Raw genomic sequence first — 23,246 nt, forward strand, 5'->3', positions numbered from 1 at the left:
ACTGCCACTGGAACGCCCGATGGGGCGCAAAAACTGAGTAAAGCTTTGCCTAGGAGGGTGATACAGGTGCTTCCTCCACACAATATTGGGCCTTATTGAGAAAGCGTCTCAGTGAGATATAGGACAGATTATTCTACCTTTGTTTGACTTGTAGGGTTTTTTTCTCCCCCCTTGAACTCCTTCTGTGCATCCTACCATGGCTTACTTTGCTGAGGAGGATGAATACTATCAGGAATAAGTGGAAGGACCCTTCCCAGATCAGATGGAGGAAAGATTGGTACAGGCCTTAGGCCACCATGTACAAGATTCAGTTAATCAAGCTTTGATTAAGGTCTTAAAACCTTTTACAACGCCCCTGGTCAGATATGGGCAAAGAGCATTGATGGGACCTCCACCCTCTGGGTCAAGTATTAGAGAACCTCAATCTGAGGAGGGCGGTTAGAACCCTAGAGCATCCTTAGGATTGTTACCTCAGCAGAAATTCTTTCACAGATGGCAACTGCGATCCTCAAAGACCACGAATATGGTCCTGGTCTCACAGCCGCTTCTGACATATTCCCACCTCCATCAGGTTCGCACAAGGAACTCTCGCAATCTTTAGATTCTCATTCGGATTCGAAGTTCTCTGAACCCAAGCAACCTGGTAAACGCAAACGTAAATCTCATCATGTCCCGGATGAGGTGGTGATGCAGAAAAATGTGCTATTTGACACTGAGAACATTATTCACCCCTGGTCTACAAAATGGGTTACATGTTTGGAAGTGGCCCACTATGTGCATGATAGACTGCGCAGAAGTTTCGACAAGGATGTGCGCAGTACTTTGCGTTCCGAATGTCCACGACCCTCTCTGCTTGGGAAGGTGGCTGACACTCCTGAACTTGATCCTAGTGTGGCTATTTTCTTGAAGAAGTTTTCAAAAGACCCCAAGAAAGGGCTTGATCGTGCTTGGAAGGGTTGCCAGGACAAAATGTTGGATTTTTCGGGTCCCATTACAAATATTTTGAATTAGCGGTCCAAGCTAAAGAGACCGGTACGTCTTTGGATCCGGAGGCCGTTCTTGAATGGGCTCAGAGAGCCATCTGTCTCCTGGGAAACGCGAACTGTGCCATATCCACAGAGCGCAATAAGTCTTTTCTTATGCACAGACTCCAAATTGGCAGAGCTTGCTCCTACTGAACCAGGATCCCTAGCTAATGGGCTCCTTTTTGGAGACAAATTCGTTAAGGACCTGGGTAAATATGTATTTACCTTTACAGCTCTAGATAAGGCACAGTCTTCAATGAAACGGATGTTCAGTGGTGGCCTTTTTACCAGGGCCGGACGCTATCTGGGTCGAACTTCAGGCCAGGGCTTTCAACAGACCTCCCCCAACTATGCCCCTAGAGGCCGAGGCTACTACCAGTCCTCCTCAGGATTCTATCCATACAGGGCCAGAAGAGACCAAGGTCATGGTTTGAGAGGAAAGGGATCTTAATGCAATCAAGACTCCTCCGCCTCAGGTGAGAATTATTCCCTTTACAAAGGTAACCCTTGGAGGGAGATTGGAGAGTCATGTTCAAGCATGGGGTCATATTACACAAGATCCTTGGGTTCTGCAAACCGTACAGGGTTACAGACTGGAATTTTATTCCACCCCATTTCAAAATCCTCCTCCTCTGCCTCTCCTTTTTTTCCCCAAACAGAGAGTGCTTTTATAGACGCAGAAATCAAAGATCTTCTTCACAAACAAGCAATAGTCTGCTCAGAGCCACATCCAAACGGTTTTGTCAGCACTATTTTCCTCGTGCAAAAGAAGGGAGGAGGTTTTCGTCTAATATTAAATTTGAAAGATTACAATTCTTGGATCGTCTATTGCCATTTCAAGATGGAATGTATCCATCTATTACGAGATCTGCTACAAGGAGGAGATTGGTTAGTGCGTCTAGATCTCAAAGACGCATACTTAACTGTACCAATTTTCTCTCCGCACCAACACGTTCTGCAGTTTCTTTAGAGACACCAGTGGTACAAATTCAGGGTTCTCCCCTTTGGTCTGTCTTCCGCACCTCAGTGTTTCACCAAGCTGCTACGCCCCTAAGCGCAATTCCTTCGAGAATGAGGCATTCGCCTCCTTTTTTACCTCAATGAGATGTTAATCATGGCCCAAACCAAAGACTTAGCCTTACTTCATTTGACCTGGGCGATTCAAATTCTCCAGGATCTGGGTTTCTTGATCAACAGCGAGAAGTCAGTAACACTCCCCTCGCAATGTATAGAATTCTTAGGTTTTCAGGTGGATTCTGTGCAGGCCCAACTAAGGTTACCGTTGGCGAAACGGACCTCGATCAGGAGAGAGTTACGGAAAGCCCTTGCCTCTCTGACTAGATCATTACGGATTTTGGCCCGATTGGTGGGGCTTCTTGCTTCGTCAATTCAGGCGATTTTTCCAGGCCCGTTACATTATCGGGCTCTTCAACATCTAAAAATCCTGCATCTCCGCAAAGGTCTGGCATATACAGAACAGATTCCGTTATCAGAAGAAGCCAAGATGGAGATTGTGGGTGGCTGAAACATATGGAAGCATCAAACGGCAGGGCCATTTTTGCATCCTCGCCAGAGATTGTGATAGAATCGGATGCCAGCCAGTGGGGTTGGGGAACTCGTTGTGGCTCGGTGGAGATGGGAGGACAGTGGTCCTCGGAGGAGTTGAGTCTTCACATCAATTGTTTGGAGTTGCTAGCAGGAGCCTTTGCGATTCGCTCAGTCTCCCCCAGCAAAGCCAGTTGTTGCATTCTGCTGCGGATGGACAACATCTCAGCAGTGAAATAAATCAATCGACTGGGCGGGACCAGATCTCAAATGCTGGCGGAGATTGCCAAGGAATTTTGGCATTATTGTCTGCAGAACCAAATTCATGTGATAGCGGAGTACATTCCAGGTCACTCCAATGTGGTGGCGGATTGGAACTCTTGTTTTCTGAGGGACGGCAGCGATTGGAAGCTTCACCAATCGATTTTTCAGAGCCTTACAGAGAGATGGGGTCCCTGCTCAATAGGTCTTTTTGCATCACACCTCAATTCCCAACTGCCTTGGTTTTTCAGTTGGAGGCCGGACCCTTTAGCGATGGGTCTGGATGCATTCCTTCAGGACTGGTCCCAGGATCTTCTTATGCTTTCCCCTCATTGATTCAGAGAGTTCTTGCACAGATCAAAAGACAAATGGCCGAGAATTTTTGCGACACCTATCTGGAAAGCTCAAGCCTGGTTTCCAGTTGCGATGTCCCTATCATGTGCACCCTCTGTTCTTCTTCCATTGTTTCCGTCATTGCTACTGGACCCCTTGAGTCTTCCCCATCCTCTAGTAGTACAGAGCCAGTTAAGTCTCATGGCTTGGAGACTTTCTGGAGATGTTGGCAAATGCCGGGAGTTTCAGGAGAAGCTATGTTCTTCCTGTCTCAGTCCTGGGCTCCCTCCACCCATAAACATTATGAAGCCTCCTGGAAGAGATGGGTGGGTTGGTGCAGTGAACAGAGTATTGATCCCTTGGTGGCCCAGATTTCCAGGATTGCTAATTTTCTCTCAGAATTGGCAACTCAAGGTCTCGCCTACAGAACTGTTAACAATTTCAGATCTGCAATTTCAGAGGGTCATCCGAATGTGGATGGTAAACCTGTTGAGGGAACACCCTTTTATTGCTAAGATCCTTCGTGGTATTCGGATGATTAATCCCCCTGAAACACGATATTCGGTTCTGTGGGATGTGATCTTGTCCTTCATTTTATCAGGTCTTGGCCGTGTAATGACTATTTGTCGCGTAAGCAATTGTCTGCCAAACTTAGTTCTTTTGTGTCTAATCTTGTGTAGATTTGTATCAGATGTGAGATCATTGGATTTGACAGGTAGAGTATTTACTCCCTCCAGAGTTTCATTTATGATTTCTAGACGTACAAAAACTCCAACTAAATGTATTTTGTATCCTGCTTTTCCTTATAATCAGAAAGTGTGTGTTGTACAATGGCTGAAGGCTTATGAGAGTTGTACAGGAGAATGTTGCAGGGATGTAGGGGGACAACTGTTGATTTCTCTGCAAAAATCTTATGGCCCTGTGTCAGCAGCTACTTTAGCTAGATGGGTTAAGTGGCTTTTGGGGGAAGCTGGCATAGACACCTGTTTTTTTGGGGCTCACTCGATTCAGGGAGCTATGGCCTCTAAGGTCTCTTGGAGCTGGCTCTATATTGGAAGATATCATGGCAACGGCAGATTGGTCTTCAGACAGTACGTTTAAGGTATTTTATCATAATCCTATTGTTGATATAGCCTCAACAGTGGGAGAGCGGCTTTGAACTAGCATAATCCGAAGCCTCCGGTCCTGACATAGAATAAAAAATATTCTAGCTATCGCGTCAAGAATTTTCAATTCTATTAAGGACACAGAGGCGAGGATTATCCCACCCTTATGGTGAAAACTGTGGGGGTTTTTTTAGTGTCAAATGTTAAAGATTTATATTTGTTATGGTGAGATGTGTTTATAACTATCAAAGTTTTACACCCCCCTTAGGATTCATTCATTTCCAAATGGTATTATTGGTACATTTGTTTTATCCTTAGGTGCAGGTAACAAAGGCGATTGATACTTCAGACAGATAACGATTCGGGATCACGCCACCGTTGGTTGTTGGACAGCATGTTCTGCTGCAGGCTGATGAAAGTTATGGAGAAATGGTCATCTGACGCAAAGAAAGAGGAAGGACTTTTGTTATGGCGACTCTTATAGTGGGGAGCTAGCCTGGGATTGGTCAGGCCAGACTACAGGTGCTCTTGGGAGATGTAGTTTTTGATTTTCTGTAAACTCACTGGCAGCTGTTTAATTTACAGTAAAGAAAGAGAAGCATAATTTTCGCCTCTGTGTCCTTAAAAGAATTGAATATTATTGACGCAATAGCTAGAAAAAAAATTATTCTACGGGTATCTGAATTCAATTTTCATAAGTATAGTTTACCTCTCTGTTCTAGCACAAATTGGGAATGGTGGAGATCGAATTAAATATCTCTTTCTGTTCAGAAGTGTGTCTATTCAAGGTCATGGCCCCTCGACGGGGTGTATGCTCCAGTTGAAGCTCCCTCTCTGGATACATCTATCCCCAGAAACAGCTTGTGCAAATATGCTATGTTTTTTTCAGTTATCTAATACTTAACCTTATGCACATTGAAACTGCAAAGGCCAACACCTACTTTTTAAAATCCCTAAAATAAATGACCTTTATAGCCTTGATACCCCTGTGGTCCTCTAACTTCACTGAGTTCTTTCATTGTCCCATAGTTCTGAAAACTACTTTTTATTCTGCCACGCAAAACAGAAGTTTACTCTCCTTTACTCACAAAAGACTCTCATAGTCTCTGTCCCAAACTGATTAACCAAACAAATCTCCCCACTCCTGTAAAGTTAAAATACAAGTTGTGGACCATGTTACAACCATTCACATCTCTCGCTTTGATTTAATAACCTCAATTTTGGCCATGGTTTTACAGCGCTGCTGTCGCCAGACCTGAAATGACAAACAGAAAAATAGCGCTTTAAGGAGCACTACTAAGAAAAGGGCTTTGGTTCAGCTGAGATGTTGATTTTATGGCGGTAAAGATTTTGACTGGGCAGGAATTGTGTCCTTCACCTGTAAATGTGCTTGCATTGCCATTCTGCTGAAAAAAAGTACTTTCGCTGCACTTTCTGCATTGTGGGAATGGTTATGCTCAACAGAGCTGGACTGGGTTAGTTATGATGCCAAACTACTGATCTAGGCTACAGGCCTTGTCCGTTTTTTGTCAAAAAATACACTGTCAGTAGAGGTCAGAAATATTTATTATGAAAACCATATGTTAAAGCCAGTAAGGTTGACTTGTAATTATATTAAGTTAAACTTGTGAACTGGTGTTTTGATACAGGGAAGCTCAATGACTGTCATACTAGGCAAGGGTTTTGGTTACTCCCACTAACAAACCCTCTTGGAAGAAGATTCATATTTGAGCATCCTCGTTATCCCACTTCAGGCAGGCATGTATATTTTTGTGCCAACTACAATTTTGCAATTTTTGTAGTTCTGTGACTATATGCTGATAGTTGTTCTGTGAGCAAAGCTTATACTGACCACAGTACGCCTGATTTGATTATGGTGATAAGCCAGCAATAAAAGCTGTAGGCCAAATTGGCTCATTAGAAAAAGTTATGTTAGATGCTATTGGTCTAATCTAATAATTATGACAATGTACGACAAACATCGTAGGCCTGACTTTTGAAAATCATATGTGAAAACCCATAGGGCTTTTAAGGGTGGTTATTACAATGTGTTAAAGCTTGTAGACAGACATGGCATTATATGGATCCGCATATATTATTGCGGTAGGCAAACATTATGGTGTTGGTTTCCCACTATGGTTTTTCCACTCTGATAAACCTAACATGTAGAAGATATGCACTTTGCTATTTTTGGGTAAACCTCTTAGGAGGGGTGCAATGTGAATCCTCATCAGGCCCTTTTCAGAGGGTTGTCAACTGCAATTTTATATGAATGTTTAAATTAATGACTGTGTATCTGATGGTTGCCTCCTTAAGTGCGATACAAGATGCCTCAGTTAGTTATGGCAACATGATTATGATGAAGGTTATAGGTTTCATTGGTTTGCTGCGAAAAGTTATGTCAGACCGCATAGCTCAGGTATGCTTTTTATGAAAAGTTATGACAAAAGCTGACATTTATTGTTAAATGCAATTATTAAAGCCAACAGGAATTTGTGGGTAGACTTATCACACTGTGTTGAAGGCTGTAATTGGTATTTTGTCTCATGGAATCTCACAGATTATATTTAGTAAGAAAGGGGTTTTGATGGCGTTACCCCCTTGGATACACCCTCAGGGTACACTATTTGCGCTGTGATAATCCTAATTGGCCTTCTTGTGAGGGTGCTTATATTTTTTTGCCAACTATAACTTGATATGGATTTGTAATTTTGCTGACTGTTTGCCCGATGGTTGCCATGTGACTAAGCTTATGCTCAATATAGTGGGCCTGAGTGGATAATTGTGATAAGCCAAAGACAAAGGATATAGGCCTGACCTGTTCATTTGGAAAAAAGTTACAGATGCCGTAGGATTGAAAAGTTTATTCAGACAGTAGACGTGCCTTATTTATTGTGTAAGGCATATGCTAAAACCAATAGGCTTGTAACTGTGGATTATCATTACACTGTGTTGAAGCTTGTAGAGAGGCATGGTGCTGCACATATTCTCATAAACTGCTATAGTAGACAAGGGGTCTAGTGTTGTTTACCTCTCTAAAAAAACATCGTGAGTATAAGATGTGCACTGTGATAATACTTGTTAGACTATCCAGAGGGTTTGTGTATTGTTTTGCCAACTCTCATTTTGTATATATTTGATGACAGTGTACTTAATGATTTCCTAGTAAGAAAGTGTATCCTATGTATAGTAGACATGAGTTTGTTATGCTGAGCCAAAGGAAAAGGGTGGTTCATCAGAAAACGTTTAGTCAAATGCCACAGATGTGATTATTGTGAAAAACTGCAAAGACATTAGGCCTGACTTTTTTGTTGTAAGGATCATATACTAAAGTAAATATCCTTTAAATGGTAGAATGATGGTGCACTGTGCTAAAGCCTGAAGACAAACACTTTCTTAAATGGAATCCCACCGATTACTGTGGTAAGCAAGGACATTGGTACAGGTTACATCCTTTGACAAACCCTGGGGGTAGAAGGTTTGTACTGTGATAAACATAACTTAGCAATGCTTTTTTGCTCCACGATGGCCAACAAGTTGCTTTAAAATGTGGTAGCTGTGTGTAAGTTTAAAACAAAGACACAGTGTACAATATAATTGCAAGATGGCCACCCACTGCTATGCTAAATAGCATTTTTGTATTGTAAGCACAAGTCCAATTAAGTTTAGGTGGTGGAATGCTTTCTTTTGTCTGCTTTTATTCTTTGAATTTATCTTCCATATGCTTGCTAAATGGGTGTCTTTGTTTTATGGACAATGGTTAAAAGGGTGCAAGCATTATTTAGTGGGTGGAGGAATGGATGTTTGAGTCCAAATATGAATGACAAAATGCTTGCTGGTTGACTTAAATCGTGTCGTAGCTTAGTATATGGCGAGACATGCTTCAGTTATAAGCCAGACCTACTGGTACTGTCAATGCTTCTTTGTTAATCGTATTTATTAACGAGATTCTTCTCACTTATTCAGATATTTTTCAGTTTTCCATTCAAATTGTTCATCCAAGTCCCTCAACGTAGTAGGTATCATAAGTCAGGTGCGTGTTTGTTTCTGTTAATTGTGATGTGTTGGGTAACTCTCGTTACAGAACGTATTTAAATAAGTTTGAAAGCAAGCATCACATCTCAGTTATTTTCCCAAGGTAAATGTCAGCAGGTAAATTTACAGGAGGAAAATGGCTGGTAAGTACGAGGATATGCAGATTTGGTGCAGAAAGCACCAAAATCTGTTGTGTGTGTTAAATTTGTAATTTAGGACTTTTATCACACCTGCCTTCCATCTCTGTATTGTTAGAGTTTATCGAGTGTGATAAATAATGCACTCCTCCAGGTCAATCATAACTTAGTATTTTAAGGGCGTGAAAATGATTTCACGAGTACTGGAGCGCTATTTAGTACATTTAACAATAAAAAATAACAGCTCCCCGAGGATTGTTATTTATGGGGTGCGATAAATTCTCCAATTAAGAATTTTACCCACAAAAACTGGGGTTTTGGTGCTTAATGATAAGATTTCACATTCCCCAGTAGTTGCTGTGTCTTTTCAACCCAGTAAATATTCATAGTAAACGTTGCGGTGCGAAGTTTGCTGGCAAGCTTTTAGTTGCAATTATGTGGGGAGGAGGGGGGATTTCTGCCTTCAGTAAATATGTAATCCCATTTTCTGGATTGTTGGGACATGGGTTGAACGACAGTCTGAAGAATGTGATGCTATAAAATTGTAATTCATTTTAATTAAAGTCTCTCTTTGGGTAGTTGGTGTGTTAATATGTGTTATCTGTCTCTGGGCATAAGGTGTCAATCTAGATGTCTGTTGACATCGCAGTGTCAGGATTCTAAGTTTTTCTCTGGACTGGGCTCTGTCACTGTTTTACGTCTCTCTAGTCAAAGGGTACGTTGGTATTACAGTTCTCTGAAAAAGGAGTGTCAACATATTATGGATGTCTCTGGGAAGGGTATGTGTCAATATTGTGGACGTTTCTCTGGGCAGGCAGTTAATACTCTGATTACCTCTTTGGAGTATTGCGAGGTATCAGTATTTGATGTTCACTTAGGGCAGGAAATGTGCTAATATCCCAGATCTCTGGGAAGGGGTTATTACTACGCAATGTCTCTCTCTGAGCAACAGCTGTGTCACTACTTCAGGGGTCTGGCTCTCTCTGTCTGTGAAAATACTGCCTCACTAGTCTTGGACTCTGTGAAGGAAGTATATCATTATTCTTCGGGGCAGGAGCTGGGCCATTGTTCTAGGGCTCTCTTTCAGCAACGATGAGTCAGTATTCAAATTCTGACAGCATGGGAGTGGTCGTTCTTTTATATTTGTCTCTGGGCAAGCAGCGTGTCGGTACCGTAGATCTGCCTGAGAAGAAGCTACGTCAATATTTAAGACCTCTCTGTGGACACTAGTGTCCTTATTACAGCTCTCATGGAACATGGACTGTTCACTTCCGTAGGTATTTAGAAAAAAAGGTGAAGTGTTGGTATCCTAGGTTTTTCGCTTCGTAGGGGGTGTGCCTAATTGATTTCACTTACAGAGTAAGTAGGCTGTGTACTGGTATTCAAAGACTCTCAATGTGTATTGTAATTACAATAGTATAGCGCCGACGCATATACCCCTGACGAAGAGCTAAAACGCTACAGCAGACTGGTAGCGCTAGTTGGAAGAGTGCGGACCTGAAGTGAGGCTTTGAGGGGAAATGCTAGGAGTCACGCATGAGTGATCAGAGAGGTGCTCGTATACCGTGGGTCGCTGCCTTTACCAGAGTGAGGAGGAGTGCCAGGCACAAATACCCGAGCCCTGAGCAAATCATGTTATTAGTGTTTGTGTGGTATGTTACTATTCGAGGTGCCCCATTCTAGGTGTCCCTTTAGGTAGGGGGCGTGTCAGTAAGCTACACCTGTGAAAGTGATGTAAATATCCGGGGGGCCTGCGTTTGGAGATCTCTAGCTAGGAGATTTGATCCACCAGCATTGCTGGCCCAGTGGTTGACATTTTCTGGTGGGGGAGGCCAGTTCACCAACACTGGCTCTCTCTTGCTGGGGAAGCAATAATTCTCTCCTTCTCCATTAGTGGGGTCAATATGGCATCCCATTTTACATCTTGCCTCCCCAACCCTCGCATTCCAAAATTCTCTTTGCAACCCGCGTTTTCGGACATCAACTCCGAGCCCCCTCTCCCGTTTACTTTTCCCCTTCCATTGCCCTTACCCGCAGCCTCGCCCCCCTGGAGAGCAATTTTCGGCGTCGGTGCTGGGCCCGGGCCGGGCGTCGGTGACTGGCTCCGGTCCGATGAGACCGAAGAAAGGGGGCGGTTCTGTTGGGTCCCCGCGCCCTCTTCTCAGAACAATAGAGCCCGAGGAAAACCGTCTATAGCCGCCACCGAACACCCGGTACTGCGCAAGCGCGAATCAACTGCCCCATGGTCTGTAAAGACTACATCTCCCATGGCTTCCTGCGCTTGCCTACACTGTAGTAGCGAAGTGAATGCTGTGCGTCGTTACCAAGGAAACGAAGACAGCGCGGTCCGCAACTCCTATCACAGCAGGTAACGGTGTACCTGGAAACAGAAGAGATGCTTCCGGTAAGTCATAAAGACCCATCACCGAACCAGCGTTAACGCCTATTTGGCTACAAATGGTCGCCAAGGCATTTATGATGTGTACGCGGCTCTTCGCTAGTTTGGTAGCCCTTTTTAAAAATACTGTGCGTCCTCAATACAAAACGCCCACACTCCTGCATATCTGAGCCTTCTTTATGTAGGACTGCACCTCTATGTATGCCCTAACAGTATTACTTTACCCAGCTGGTAACCAGGCGACTAACCGTACACATTCCATATTACAGTTATGTTTACCCTGTCAAATGTTTCCGTTTTGCCTCGAAGTGCTTGCTCTGATTCAGGAATTGTGTCGGTCTTTAGTTTACAAAACACTGCCCTATCCGACACGGATTCGGAAGGCTCTCTCCAGTACTTCGAGTAACCATTTGTCTTCTCGCAGCCTGCTCAGTTCAATTCATGCCTTAGACAAGCAAGCAATCCGTTTTTTGTTCCAAACACTGCAAAGAGCACACTGCATAGCGCTTCAAATGAAAGCGTGCATGCCCTGAAGTACTTAGCTTCTCCTCACCCGGAAGTACATGTGCTCGTCAAAACCGCATGCGTAGTGATCAGACGTTCCAGCCAAAGCAGAACTGCGTAAGCAAGATGTAACAACATGATCGAAAGACTAATATAATGTAAGGAACCGTGGGAAGAGGAAGGTATTTGGGAACCTGGGAGAAGATGATGTATGACGATAGTTAAGGTGGTTTACCCAATTGAGTTTGAAAGATACTATGTAGTGACCGAAAGGAGCTGCCATACCGAAAGAGTTGACGTCTGGCGTAGGGCCCGCTAAATAATGTTATGTAGGAAAATAAATCTTATAAGATAAGGACCGAAGGTAGGTGGGTTAACGCGAGGAATTAGCGGGCGGTGTTATCTAATGTAAGTGGCAGTAATGCAAGACTAAAGCAGTGGGACCCTACTTCCTGCTGTTTCTGTTCTAGATTTTCATATTTTGCAGTTTGAATCTGGTTAAATAGCGCTCCGTCACCCTGGGGGACTAAAAGTACCATATAAAGCATTGCCAAAGCTAAAAGTCCACCCCTTCTAGCATTGCCAATGCAGACCTATTGGTTTTGCCAATGATTTTCGCTGATGCTGTTCGGTAAATATGTATATTGCCAATGCTGATCACTATCGCCAAAAAGCGTCATAGCATCTGCGCATGCATAGCTTTCGAACGTGCATAGATTATTACTCTGGACGGCCGTAACATCGTGATAAGTGCGCATTCGTTATGTCACTATACACCATAGGTCGTTACGCGGCTGCCTCTCACCAGCGTTTTTTATCAAGCATTAAATGTAACATTGGTAAAACCTGGCTACCAGCAGAACAGATCCTTAACCAAATAAGAGGTACACATCAGGGGCAGCAGTAGCAGTGCAAAAGCCTCCCACACCATGTAGAAGTCACGTTGCAGTAGTGTAATGGTCATCGTGATCACCAGAGGTTGAACTGGGCGGGATATGAAGGCATGACGTGTTCATACTTCTTTAATTTGACAAAACAGTTCCCCTACTTTTTCTAAAAAGACAACCGCCCCAGGAGTGTCAATTCCTAAAGTTAGGAAGCCTCAGCTGAAGTGGATGGGAGCCACAGCTAGTGCTGTGAAGTCAATACAATAAACATTTGTTGCAATTAATTAAAAGCATTACAATTTTAGCAAGTCGCAGTTTAACATTATTAAAAACCGTTTCTTAAGACATAAATATGGGAATAAAAACATTTTACCACCGGTCCAGTTTCATAAAATAAATCAACTTAAAACGCTGTGTCTCACAACTTCAATTCCATTTGATAAAATTCACATGAAAGTGGGGCTAAAATTCCTGGCAGTCGAACAGTCACACTCCTGCCTGCCCTTCCAGTTTATTGGAGAATTATAAGTTGTAAAAAAAAATTGGGACTGGAGGCATGGGGGGTTCTTTTATCATTCTAGTTGTCAAGAACGGCAGAGTCTTTAGAATATCCAGAGCGTCTTACTAGTTAATGTTGATCATAGGACGATGCGAGCTGCAATTTCGTGCAAAGTTAAAATTATCCTAGGCTGTGTGTGAAAGATGAATTGGTGACATTTTTATGGCCAGTCGGTGTCATGGGTTAACCTTTCTTCTGATAAACTCATAGCCGCTTGATCAAGACTAAAGGGCACCTACCCACAAACCTTTAAAGTTGTTGCCGACCATGTGCTTGGCAACTATCACCAGAAGTGTAACACATTTACAAATTAGTTGTGGGTCACCGGGATTGAAATACACAATTATTGCTTCTTATTGTTAAAACTGCTCTTTAAATATTGTGACCGCTACACGGGCAGAAGCAGATAAGATTAATGAGATCTTCTTTGAATTTGCAATGCTTGCACAGTCGAACCAGTACATTTCTATGCTGGAATGGCTGCCAAGGCTGGAATGCTACCCATGCGTAATAGCAGGACGGCACAAGTAATGTGCGCTGAAAATGGCATGGACGTTTATGAAGAGATTGCAAGAATCTTGTAGTTCTTTAGTAGCATCCAGGCGTGGGAGCGAGCACTGAATTTATTGTTGTCCTTTAACAGGGATATCGTTTTAGTGGATCTGTTGACTCCCCATTTAAACGCGTTGTATGATAGAGTTGCCGTCCGCAGGACAGTGAGACTCAGCAACTTAACTGAGAGAAATAGATACTTATGATGATCCGACTGCATATTGTTTTGGACCATTGACCAAGGGGCTTGATTTAGTGCATCATAAGAACATCTGATTTTGTACCAACTTTTTACCGTTGTTGCTCTTCTGGCTAGGCCTTGTTTAGCGAGCCCAAATTCTAAAACAAATATGGGCTGGCAATGCATTCTGAGGTAACTTGAATACTTGCCTAAAAGTGTTCATCTGTAGTTTGTAGACTGTCAGTGCATCCCAAACCCTAATTTCTAGACTTCTGTAAGTGTTCTTTAGCAACAGCTTTGCTGTAATGACTGATAAAAGTGGCTGCATTGAGACCCGGGTTAGTTTTTTTGCCAGGACAATCAAGGCATGGATAAGAGCAGTCCCCTTCAGCCTGGTGTATTGCATTTGTTCCGTGAGTGAACCTCTTGAATCGAAGTATATACCCAGATATTTGTAGCTGATAGCAGAATCGAGCTCAGTTGCCTCTAGTCGAAATTTTGGGCTGTGCCCCAAAGGAGTTCCAAAAGGCATTGTTTTGGTTTTCTTCACATTGACCTCCAGGTAATTGTTCTCAGCATAACAAGTCGGGATAATAGACGACTTTCGTAAACCCACTTTGGTTTGAGTAGATAATACATTGTCATCCACATATAGCAAGTGGGTTAGGTGAAGGGGGTCCAGTTTGGGAGGATGGTTATACTCCAGGTCCAGAGCGAGTGTGAGATCCGTCATGAAAAGATTGAACAGATGGGGGATAACACGCATCCCTGTTTTAGACCTTGGTAAGTGGGGATCTTTCTTGACAGTCTGGTACTATCTCCAATTTTGATTTAAACACACATATCCGAATATAGTAGATGAATAGCCCAGAGCAGGGCATCAGGCACTCCCCATTTCTTCAATTTATGCCATAGTAGTTGCCTGTTTATCCGGGCAGAAGCAGCTTTGAAATCAATAAAAGCAAGATATAGTTTGGTTTTGTCCTGTTTGCATTGATCTGCCATGACAGCTTTAAATAGTATGTTTGTACTTGTTCCTGCTCCTTTTCTAAAGCCAGTCTGATTTAGAGGGATAATATTGTTAATGTTGGACCACGCCGTTAAATCCTCCCACAGCAGGGATGCGCTGGATGGAAGTACTAGGCTTCCGATTCAAGGAGGGCTATGAGTCGATAATTTGCTGGATTCGCCCTATCCCCCACCTTAAAAATGGGGTTTATGATTGACTCTCGCAAGCTTTCTAAGATGTTACCACTGAGCTGGACTTCTCGAAATAATGAAGCCAATTTTTTGATTGAAAATCTGTGTTCTCTTTGAAGATTGCCTGCTGCATTTGGTTCTACAGGCGGAATTAAGGTTGGGGAGGCTGGCAGGATTTTCCTAGTCGCATCCACTGCACTTGGAGGCTGATGCCGTATTGAAAAGGCAGTGCCAAGAAAGGAAACTCATGATGATTCTGGGATGTTTGAGTTATTTAAGGTTATTAACACCGCATGTAGCCTGTTTATATTTTCCCAGAAATTTCTTGCATTACGTAGATTAGCATTATTTATTAATTTTGCCCAAAAATCATCATCCACGGTTTGTTTATCGTCCCACAATTGCTTTTTGTATGCTTTCTTAAGCCCTTGAAGTCATGTCAGTAGCAGGGGTCTGGGGGGGCATTTGTACAGTTGGCTGGCTAATTTCTTAGTCCAGCCAAAGTCTGAACAAGCTTTGTGCATGCGAGTGGCTCATCCTGTTGTCAAATACTGGTTTGTGTGATCACTGCTTGTGGAGTATTTAATTGAAAAGCGTTCAACTAGTGAAAACCGAGCAACTAAAATTATTGCATAGTCAATTAGTGATTGCGACAAGGGGCCATAATAAGTGTGGTGTGATGGGGTATCATCTGCTGTCCTTCTATTCACGACCCGTATCCTAAGAAACTCTAGTGACTGAGCAAACCTCTCACCTATTAGATCTCTCCGCTTACATTTAATGCATGTCTGGGTTGGAATAGTACAGAATGTATCATCATAGTTAAGTAAGTTGTCTTCTGACGTGAACATTAAGCTGAAGTTAAAATGCCCGGTAAGAATGAAGTCCCACGTGGGATTAATTTGCTTATGGCTTGTTATTACTGCTTGTATCTTCTCTGTAGTCCATTTCTTCTTGGCAGCATTGGGATGGACGTACACGTTGAACAGTAATAACGGGGGTCTGTTGTCCTGTGACCAATTACCCAAATTGATAATCTGAAGGTCTGGGTCCACATTAGGGAGGTCTTCTATGATTATGTCTACCCCAAGAGAGATTTAAATCTCTAGGCCGCCTTTGGGTCTTGCATATTTCTTTGATTTAGTGGCTGGGATTTAATGTGAGCAAAAACCTTTTATAGGGAGTTCAGTCAGTGGCCAGGTTTCTTGAATAGCAATTATGTCCATCTCTACCCATGCTTTTGGTAGAGTACCACCTTGAAGTTCCGATTTTGCACCAGCTATATTCCACAATAGCAGACGTAAAATGTTTTGCTCATGTAGCTGTGTCGTTCATGTTGGTCGGGGGCCGTTTATTGTTACTGAAAGCCAATCCCAACTGCAATCGGTTTCGTTTGTGTTGAGAATATCCGAGCGTGGGGGCTCCCGGTACAGCAGCATTGTACTCTTTGCACCCCTCAAGACAGACTAAAGCAACCTCTGCTGTTGCACTTGATTTCGGGGGCTGACCCGAGCGTGGGGACTGCTGAAAGCCCGGTGTGGTACTCCTTACGCCCCTCATGACAAATTTAGCAGCCTGTCATAATACACTTGCTTTCAGGCACTGACCTCAGTTGAAGTGGATGGGATGACGTTTCTAGTGCTGTGAAGTCGAGGGAGGGACAGACAGTTAAACCAGGAATGAGCCTTCTTGCCAGGGGTCTGCTGCCAGAAAAAAAATGTAAATGTGTGCAACTGGTTAATCTGAACATGTAAAGTCTGCTTGTTCTGTCGTTAATTGACGTAGATCTCTTGAAGCTCAGCTAGGATAAAGATGTATTCTTTTTTATGTGGATTGCAAGGGCGTTACCAACTGACCTTTAAAGTGCATGCTTTTAATAGACAGTTATAAAACATGTTTATATTGGGTTCAGTCCATTACTAAAATCTATTTTTGGAAGCACTTTTTCAGTTTTATACCTCATTCTTTTTTGCTAACTTATTGGCAGCCTATCTTATACTGTGTGTAATGCAAGCATAAAATAATGACTCACATATTCCCAGTGCATTCTGCACAGACTGGAGCCTTATAATCCCAAAAACACATGTCACTATTCCCCACTGCACCAACCAGAATTCAATTCTGTGGCTCTCTGTTACATACACAAACAGCAGGAGTCGTCACATTAACCAATGGAGGTGTCATAAAATAGCCCATCTCCGCTGATCAGCTTAATTTCCCTTTTTTTTCATTTAAAGTGTACATTAGTTTATATGCAGTCACCTGAAGGCAAAAGCCTATATTTTGTTCTTTTTAGCCACACCTTTGATCCCCCTCCACATGCACTGACCCCACCCATGTTGCCCCCAGGATCACAGATCCCATACTTTTTAATGCACTTCGACCACTGGTGATAACACACATAACATGCAGCAGTAGAGCAGAGTTCATGTGCAGAAGGATGTACTCTGGAAGCATCCATCAGAATGTGTCTGTGAGACTGAGATTTTTTTCTGTGTGAGGGTATGATGGTATGTATAATAGTTCTGGTGTGTGTTTTAGGCTATATCCATTCATATGATTTGAGTTGGTGTGTGTGTGTTACTGTAATTGTGTGTATGATCTGCTTATGTGCCTGGGTAGATAGATCATAAGTTGCTAAAAATGCATCAGAAGATTGTCCTTGTTCTATGTGAAACATTCTGATGACTTCATGGCTAGATTTACACTTATAAATATATCCTCAGGTGATCACATACATAAAGTGGCTTGTGAATATCCATGAGAGACGTCTATCCTGTTTGCAAAGCCTTAATCAAAGTCACTATGAAAATGACATTAGTCTGCACTTTTGCGTTCAACATTTGAATGCACATGGAATAACCACTGGTTGTGCTTTGGAAAAGGTAAACTGTTTCGATGTGGCAGAAGAGACCTCTAGGAAAATGTAACTGCAAATTAAAAATATTTCTTTCTGTCTTGGCAGTCATGTTAAAAAGAGAAAATCAGTGATCAACACTTCCAGCTACTCTCATATCACACAAAGTTAGCATGTTTTTTCTTTTTTGAATGTAAGCCTGCATGTTGCTTCAGTGTAGGTACTAGAAAGTGTAACATTCATTGACATTTTCTGACCTGCATGTAGAACAGAGACAAACACGGGCAAACGTCGTAATGGTTATTAACCCTGCAAATAAGTTTGCATACTCAAGTCTTCTTCAGAAGAGCCCAAGACAATCACCACTTTGGAACCAATGCATGTAGCATCCTGTTATTCCTCAGAGAAGGTCATTTTTTTTATTGCAGCAGGAATTAACATCTATGTAACAAAACCTGTTTCAGACAGTTGACTGAACGTGTACACTGTCTGGGTGAAAGGTTTTGTTCACTGTCAATATCTACTTTATTTTAAATTCTGCTGTGAATTATCTTAGTATGGACCTATAAATAAATGTTTGACTATTGAACTCCAGCATGAGATTGGGATGAGCTGGTTCAAAACACAGAAAAAGTCTGCTGCAGTGAAAAAGAACAACGGAAAAGGTTATGTATTCTGTTGATGTGTGATGGAGGAAGAGGTGGAATGATACACCAAAGAACCAATAGCACACAGTGAGAGAGAACTATTCCTGTGGGAGAAAAGCCAAGGAAAGAATTGGTACCAGCAGTTCATGTCAAGTCAGACCTAAAATTAAATAACATTTGATTTGAACAGACACTCATTTTAAACAAGCATTTTCAATGCAACGGGTCTCGCATTTGTTCGAGTTAGAGCTATTAGCATTGTAAAGCAAAAAAAAAACACAGCGCTGCGTGGAAAATAAACAGATAAAGTAGTCCGGACTCCAGGCTGAAAACATCGAACCTCGTATGTTTTTGGTACTTTACCAGTGCTGTGTAGGTGGGCTAAACACCGGAAAAGGCATGATATATGCATGCCTTTCACAATTGAAAGCAGGCGGATTTTAAAAGGCAAGCCCACAAACCAATGTAAGTGACTGACGTGGCATGGGCGTGGTTTCAAGCCCAAAGAGAGATTACAGAATGGACGGAGCACTTTGTGCTCGCCCATAAAATGGGGTGTCGTGTTGCAATAGGAAAGCAGTTCATGACCTAGTGCAGGGGAAGACAACATGGACAGCATGGGGGCGTGGATGATAAAGGGGAGGCAGCACACAATGGAGAGAACAAGAAAACGCGTACTACCATGGAGTGGTAAAAGCAGAAAGAAAACAAAGTAGTTCCTTGAATGTAAGCAGTGGATGGATACAAGTAATCTAATCAGAAGGCTGGTAAAGAAGTTAAACTTCATGGAAGGATGAACACAACAAGAGAAAGGAAAGCCTTCTTTTGAGAAGGAAGTCATCCATTAAGAAGCAAGAGAAGAGATTGTCAAGAAAGGGAATCAGTAGTAAGAAATGGGCTAGCCAAAAAGCCATAGTAAGTTTTGATGTGGTCCACAATAAGTCTTCTTGACAACAGCCAGCTAAAAGCAGCCTGTGGGCGAGACTGAGGGCTTGTATGAGAATACTGAATTGGAGTACATGATATAATGTGATGGCTACTTTCACAGTGATGTGAAAAAGAAAGAACACCCTCTTAAGATTATTTTGGTTTAAATATTGAGAAATAGCTAACCTTCATCTAGTCCCCACCAAGTCCTAACAGTAGCTACTGCAAAACTCATGTGTCAACAGGTGAATAAAAATTCACCTTGCTATTATTAAAATGAACAAAATCAGTCAACATTAGTATCCCTGTGCTACAGTGATACTGTAATAAACGGAACCCCTTTAGCAGCAATAACTTGAAGTAAACATTTCTTGTAAGTGCAACTGTCTGATGTTGCATGGGAGAAATGCTGACCTGCTTTTCCTCAAACTGCTTACACCCAGTGATGTTTGAGGGTATTTGTCTATGCGCAGCTCTCTTTAGGATAGTGGTTCTCAACCTTGTGATTCCTGAGGACCCCACTGAATAACTACTGGAAGCCGGAGACCCCAATCAATTTGTGCAATTTAAATTTCAAACGTTGAAACAGTAATTTGCAAAACAAAAAAATATACACACAAGTACACAACAAAGAAATACTCGAATTATTAAAGATTTTTATTATTTTGTATTGAAAAAATATGCAAAAAGAAAATTTTATATGGTAAGGTTGGTGCTGCATCTCGGCGACTAACTTTTCAGTGTTTGATTTTATTTCAAAAAGTTGAGTCCTCAGGTCATAGTCAACATTTCCCAAGCGATTTCTGTATTAATTTTTTTATGTACATAAGATCTGAGAAAGCGTTTCACATAAATATGTGGTGGGGAAAGGAAGTAAAACCGTAAGTTCCTCTCATCTCTCCATAGCCCCTCCGCCACATGTATTTAATTTGTTTTATAGCACTTCTCATACCAGTGTAGAGTGTCGGAGCACTTTACACCACACACATACAGAGACAATGAATCATCTGCATGTAAATCGGTCTGTAGAAAATGTTAAATAAGGCAAAGTGGACTACAAGGTGTAGGATTCAAATGTCATCCATTCTGGTTGGCATTTTGTAAGAGTGCTTGGGCTGGAGAATTACAAACCCAGGATTCAGAACATAACACAGTGGCTAGCGTTGACTTTAATAAAAAGAAATTATTTCTATGCAAACAAACCTCTTTTTAGCAGCATCAGTTTCATGAAAGACTGGCATAAAACATAATTTGTACCATGTAATTTGCACGCCGCTCTTTGATGTCAGTTCACAGCTCGCTGTGCTAGATAGATTACTAATGTAACTTATGAACCGCACAGTAACACAAGAATCTCTGTGACAAAAGCAGTAACCCACCATGCTATGCACATAACTGTCCTTTGATATGCATGAAACACGTTCTTTGCATCATGCATATTAACCATCTGTGCTACTTTAGAAGAGCCAAAACTGCCACTTGACAAAATTCCCTTCTATCTCCAGCAGGTACATTAATGATCAGAATTATCTTGACAGTTTTATTTTTGCCCAAAACTGCTGGATAAACACTTTTGTCCAGAGGCCTACATTGGAGAAGTGCCTTCATGATGGCCCAGTCCTTGGGATGCTTGCTGAGTCCCTGGAAATGTGTTGGGACCCGCTGCTTTAGGGCATACCTTGGCATCTAAATAGAGTTGAGGTTTGGACTTTGGCCTGGCCATTCCAAAATGCAGATTTTTTTCTGTTACAGCCATTCCTTTGTAGATTTACTGGTATATTTTGGATTATTTTCCACTTTAGGCTATGCTTTAGCTGTTGTACAGATGATCTTGCATTATCTTCTAGAATACACTGGTGTAGAGAGGAATTCATGGGTGTCCAAGTCCTGCAGCTGTGGAGCAGGCTGCAATCTTCACCCCTCGACCATCACGATGTTTAACTGTTGGTATAAGGTTCTTGTGTGGGTATCAAGTGTTTTCATTAAGCAAGTCATTATGTATTACAGCCACACAACTTCACTTTGTCATTTGTCCAGAAGACATAATTCTGAAAGACTTATGGTTAATTTGGATAATGCTTTGTAAGCCTAAACTGTACAGCAGTGTTCTTTTTAGGCAGAAGGATGTTTCTACTGACTACCATTGAATCAAAAAGTCAATGAGGTGCTGTTTCTGTAGAAGGAAAAATAATTTAAAGTGCTTTGAACCTTATGGTCACATAGGGATCCTTATGATCAAGATTAGGTGCCTTCCCACACCCAGCTGGGTGTCATGCTTCATAATAGGGCATGCTCTTCTTTTGACCGTCACTGCAGTGTCCATTGGGCCCTGCAAGAAGACTCTATTTCTGAACTCTTTTGTTTTTTTCATCGTAATGATAAATATGTGCGTGAGGGTGTAATATGTGTAGGGTGGAATATGTGCAGATGAAGTGCCAAGTGAGTTAAAATTGACTAGGGGGTACCTAATTGATTTTAATATAGTGGTTCCCTTGACAGAGAAAGTGCTATCATAATGGCTATGAAAAGGGCTGAATGACCCAGTATAACCTTAAAGTGATTTATGTACGGTCAACATGTTTCATGCCTTTGGCCCAATCGGATCCCTGGCATTTCTTCAGGACCATTAGAGGCCTTTAGATCTCAAGATGTAGCTTTAGGGTCCTTAGCTTTCTCTTGCAGCATTATATTGTTTGATTTTGGGGCGAATCTGCTAGGATACCCACTCATGCATAGATTGGCAACTGTCTTATTTTGAAGTGGCTTTATAGCTCTCCACTAATGTATGACAACCAACAATACTTTCTCTAAGATGTCACAGATATCTTGTGACCTAAACGTGATATGTCAACAAAAACCTGATGCTCCAAACCAAACTGACAGTTTCTGACTTTATATACAGACAGATCATTCCTGAGGATTAACTAATCCTGTACTTAAATAGCAGTACCTGATTCTAATTGCCTTCTTAACCGATATGGAAGTTGTAAAGGTGCTACTTATTCACACTCCGCTTTGATGTATTTGCTGATTATTATTTTTTTGTTTGTTTTGTTTATTAGATAACAAAGTGTAAAGTGTGTGTGTTCTTTGTCACACGAGGTTACATGTATCTACTTTTTGGATGTTGTGACTAGATGAAATTGAGATGTAAAACTATAGATTATTAGGAGTGTGGACTTCCCTTTTCATATCAATGCATACTTTTCTCACGAATCCCTCTTTTCCTCTGTGCAGAAGCTGCACTCCATTGAACCCTACACAGAATGCTGCAGAGCCTAGAGCCTGAGGTTAGTGTCAAATTTTTACAGAGTAATCTGGTATTTGCTGTTGTGGTCTAGAGGCAGCAGATCCCTCTCGGCAATGAGTATTCACCACACCAGTGATGGTATATAGGTGTCTTGCATTATTCATCTGTGATTCATTATCTCTGTGAGACATCCGTCTGTCTCTGGATGATAGTGATATTTAAAGTGAGATCCTTTTTCATTTGGGTCACTCAGCTAGTAGTGTGACCCTTAAAAGTAAACAATGTAGGTATTATTCATTAAAGTAAATAGCCACAGCATTTCCCTTTAATTTCTGTGGTCTATGTATGAAATCCATCCACTAAGGCTAGAGCTGAAGGGGGGTGGGGTAGATATATTTTATCTTTATCTATAATTTGAAAATCCTGGCCCTGTGTGGAAGCAGTATTTGATGGAGGCTCTTAACATGTTTGAATTTTAAATGTGTTTCTTTAGGAGGAATAGTTTACTCCTTGACATAGTGAAGAACATTTCTAATTAGTTATATCAATCCGCTTATAAATTGTTAAAACTCCACAGCAAGTACTATTAGCCAAACAAAATCAAGTTATGCGAAATCAATAGCTTTGAAATTTTTTAGATGCTCATGCATTTTCCCAGGCAGGACACAAAATAGTTCTATTCTAATCTCTTTCTCTGAGATGTATGGCACTTTATGGTCAGAACTCCTTAATCCTAAATTGTATTTTTAACTAGTTTTTCAACTTTGCATAACTAAGCTTGCCTAGTATTTCCCGTTTAGACAGACTTAGAACTTGTAAAGCATAATTCAAACATCTAGGCA

General features: G+C 41.8%; 2 protein-coding genes across 10 annotated transcripts in view; one reads left to right on the plus strand and one right to left on the minus strand.

The window, feature by feature from the left end:
• Nucleotides 1-10,703, minus strand: part of CBX1 (chromobox 1) — a 79,689-nt gene extending 68,986 nt beyond the window's left edge. The window contains exon 1 of one of the 3 annotated variants that reach the window (XM_069237533.1): nt 10,474-10,703. The gene's annotated coding sequence lies outside the window, so the exon portion shown is untranslated. The remainder of the gene's footprint in view (nt 1-10,473) is intronic. The other 2 variants (XM_069237532.1, XM_069237531.1) reach the window with 2 other exon arrangements.
• Nucleotides 10,704-10,762: 59 nt separating this feature from the next.
• SNX11 (sorting nexin 11) overlaps nt 10,763-23,246 on the plus strand; it is a 79,950-nt gene continuing 67,466 nt past the window's right edge. The window contains exons 1-2 of one of the 7 annotated variants that reach the window (XM_069237536.1): nt 10,763-10,846; nt 22,392-22,444. In XM_069237536.1, the coding sequence (XP_069093637.1) occupies nt 22,421-22,444 (24 nt within the window). In that variant the 5' untranslated portion in view covers nt 10,763-10,846; nt 22,392-22,420. The other 6 variants (XM_069237542.1, XM_069237534.1, XM_069237539.1 and 3 more) reach the window with 6 other exon arrangements.

This window comes from Pleurodeles waltl, chromosome 6, assembly GCF_031143425.1.
Source record: "Pleurodeles waltl isolate 20211129_DDA chromosome 6, aPleWal1.hap1.20221129, whole genome shotgun sequence".
Classification (NCBI taxonomy): Eukaryota; Metazoa; Chordata; class Amphibia; order Caudata; family Salamandridae; genus Pleurodeles; species Pleurodeles waltl.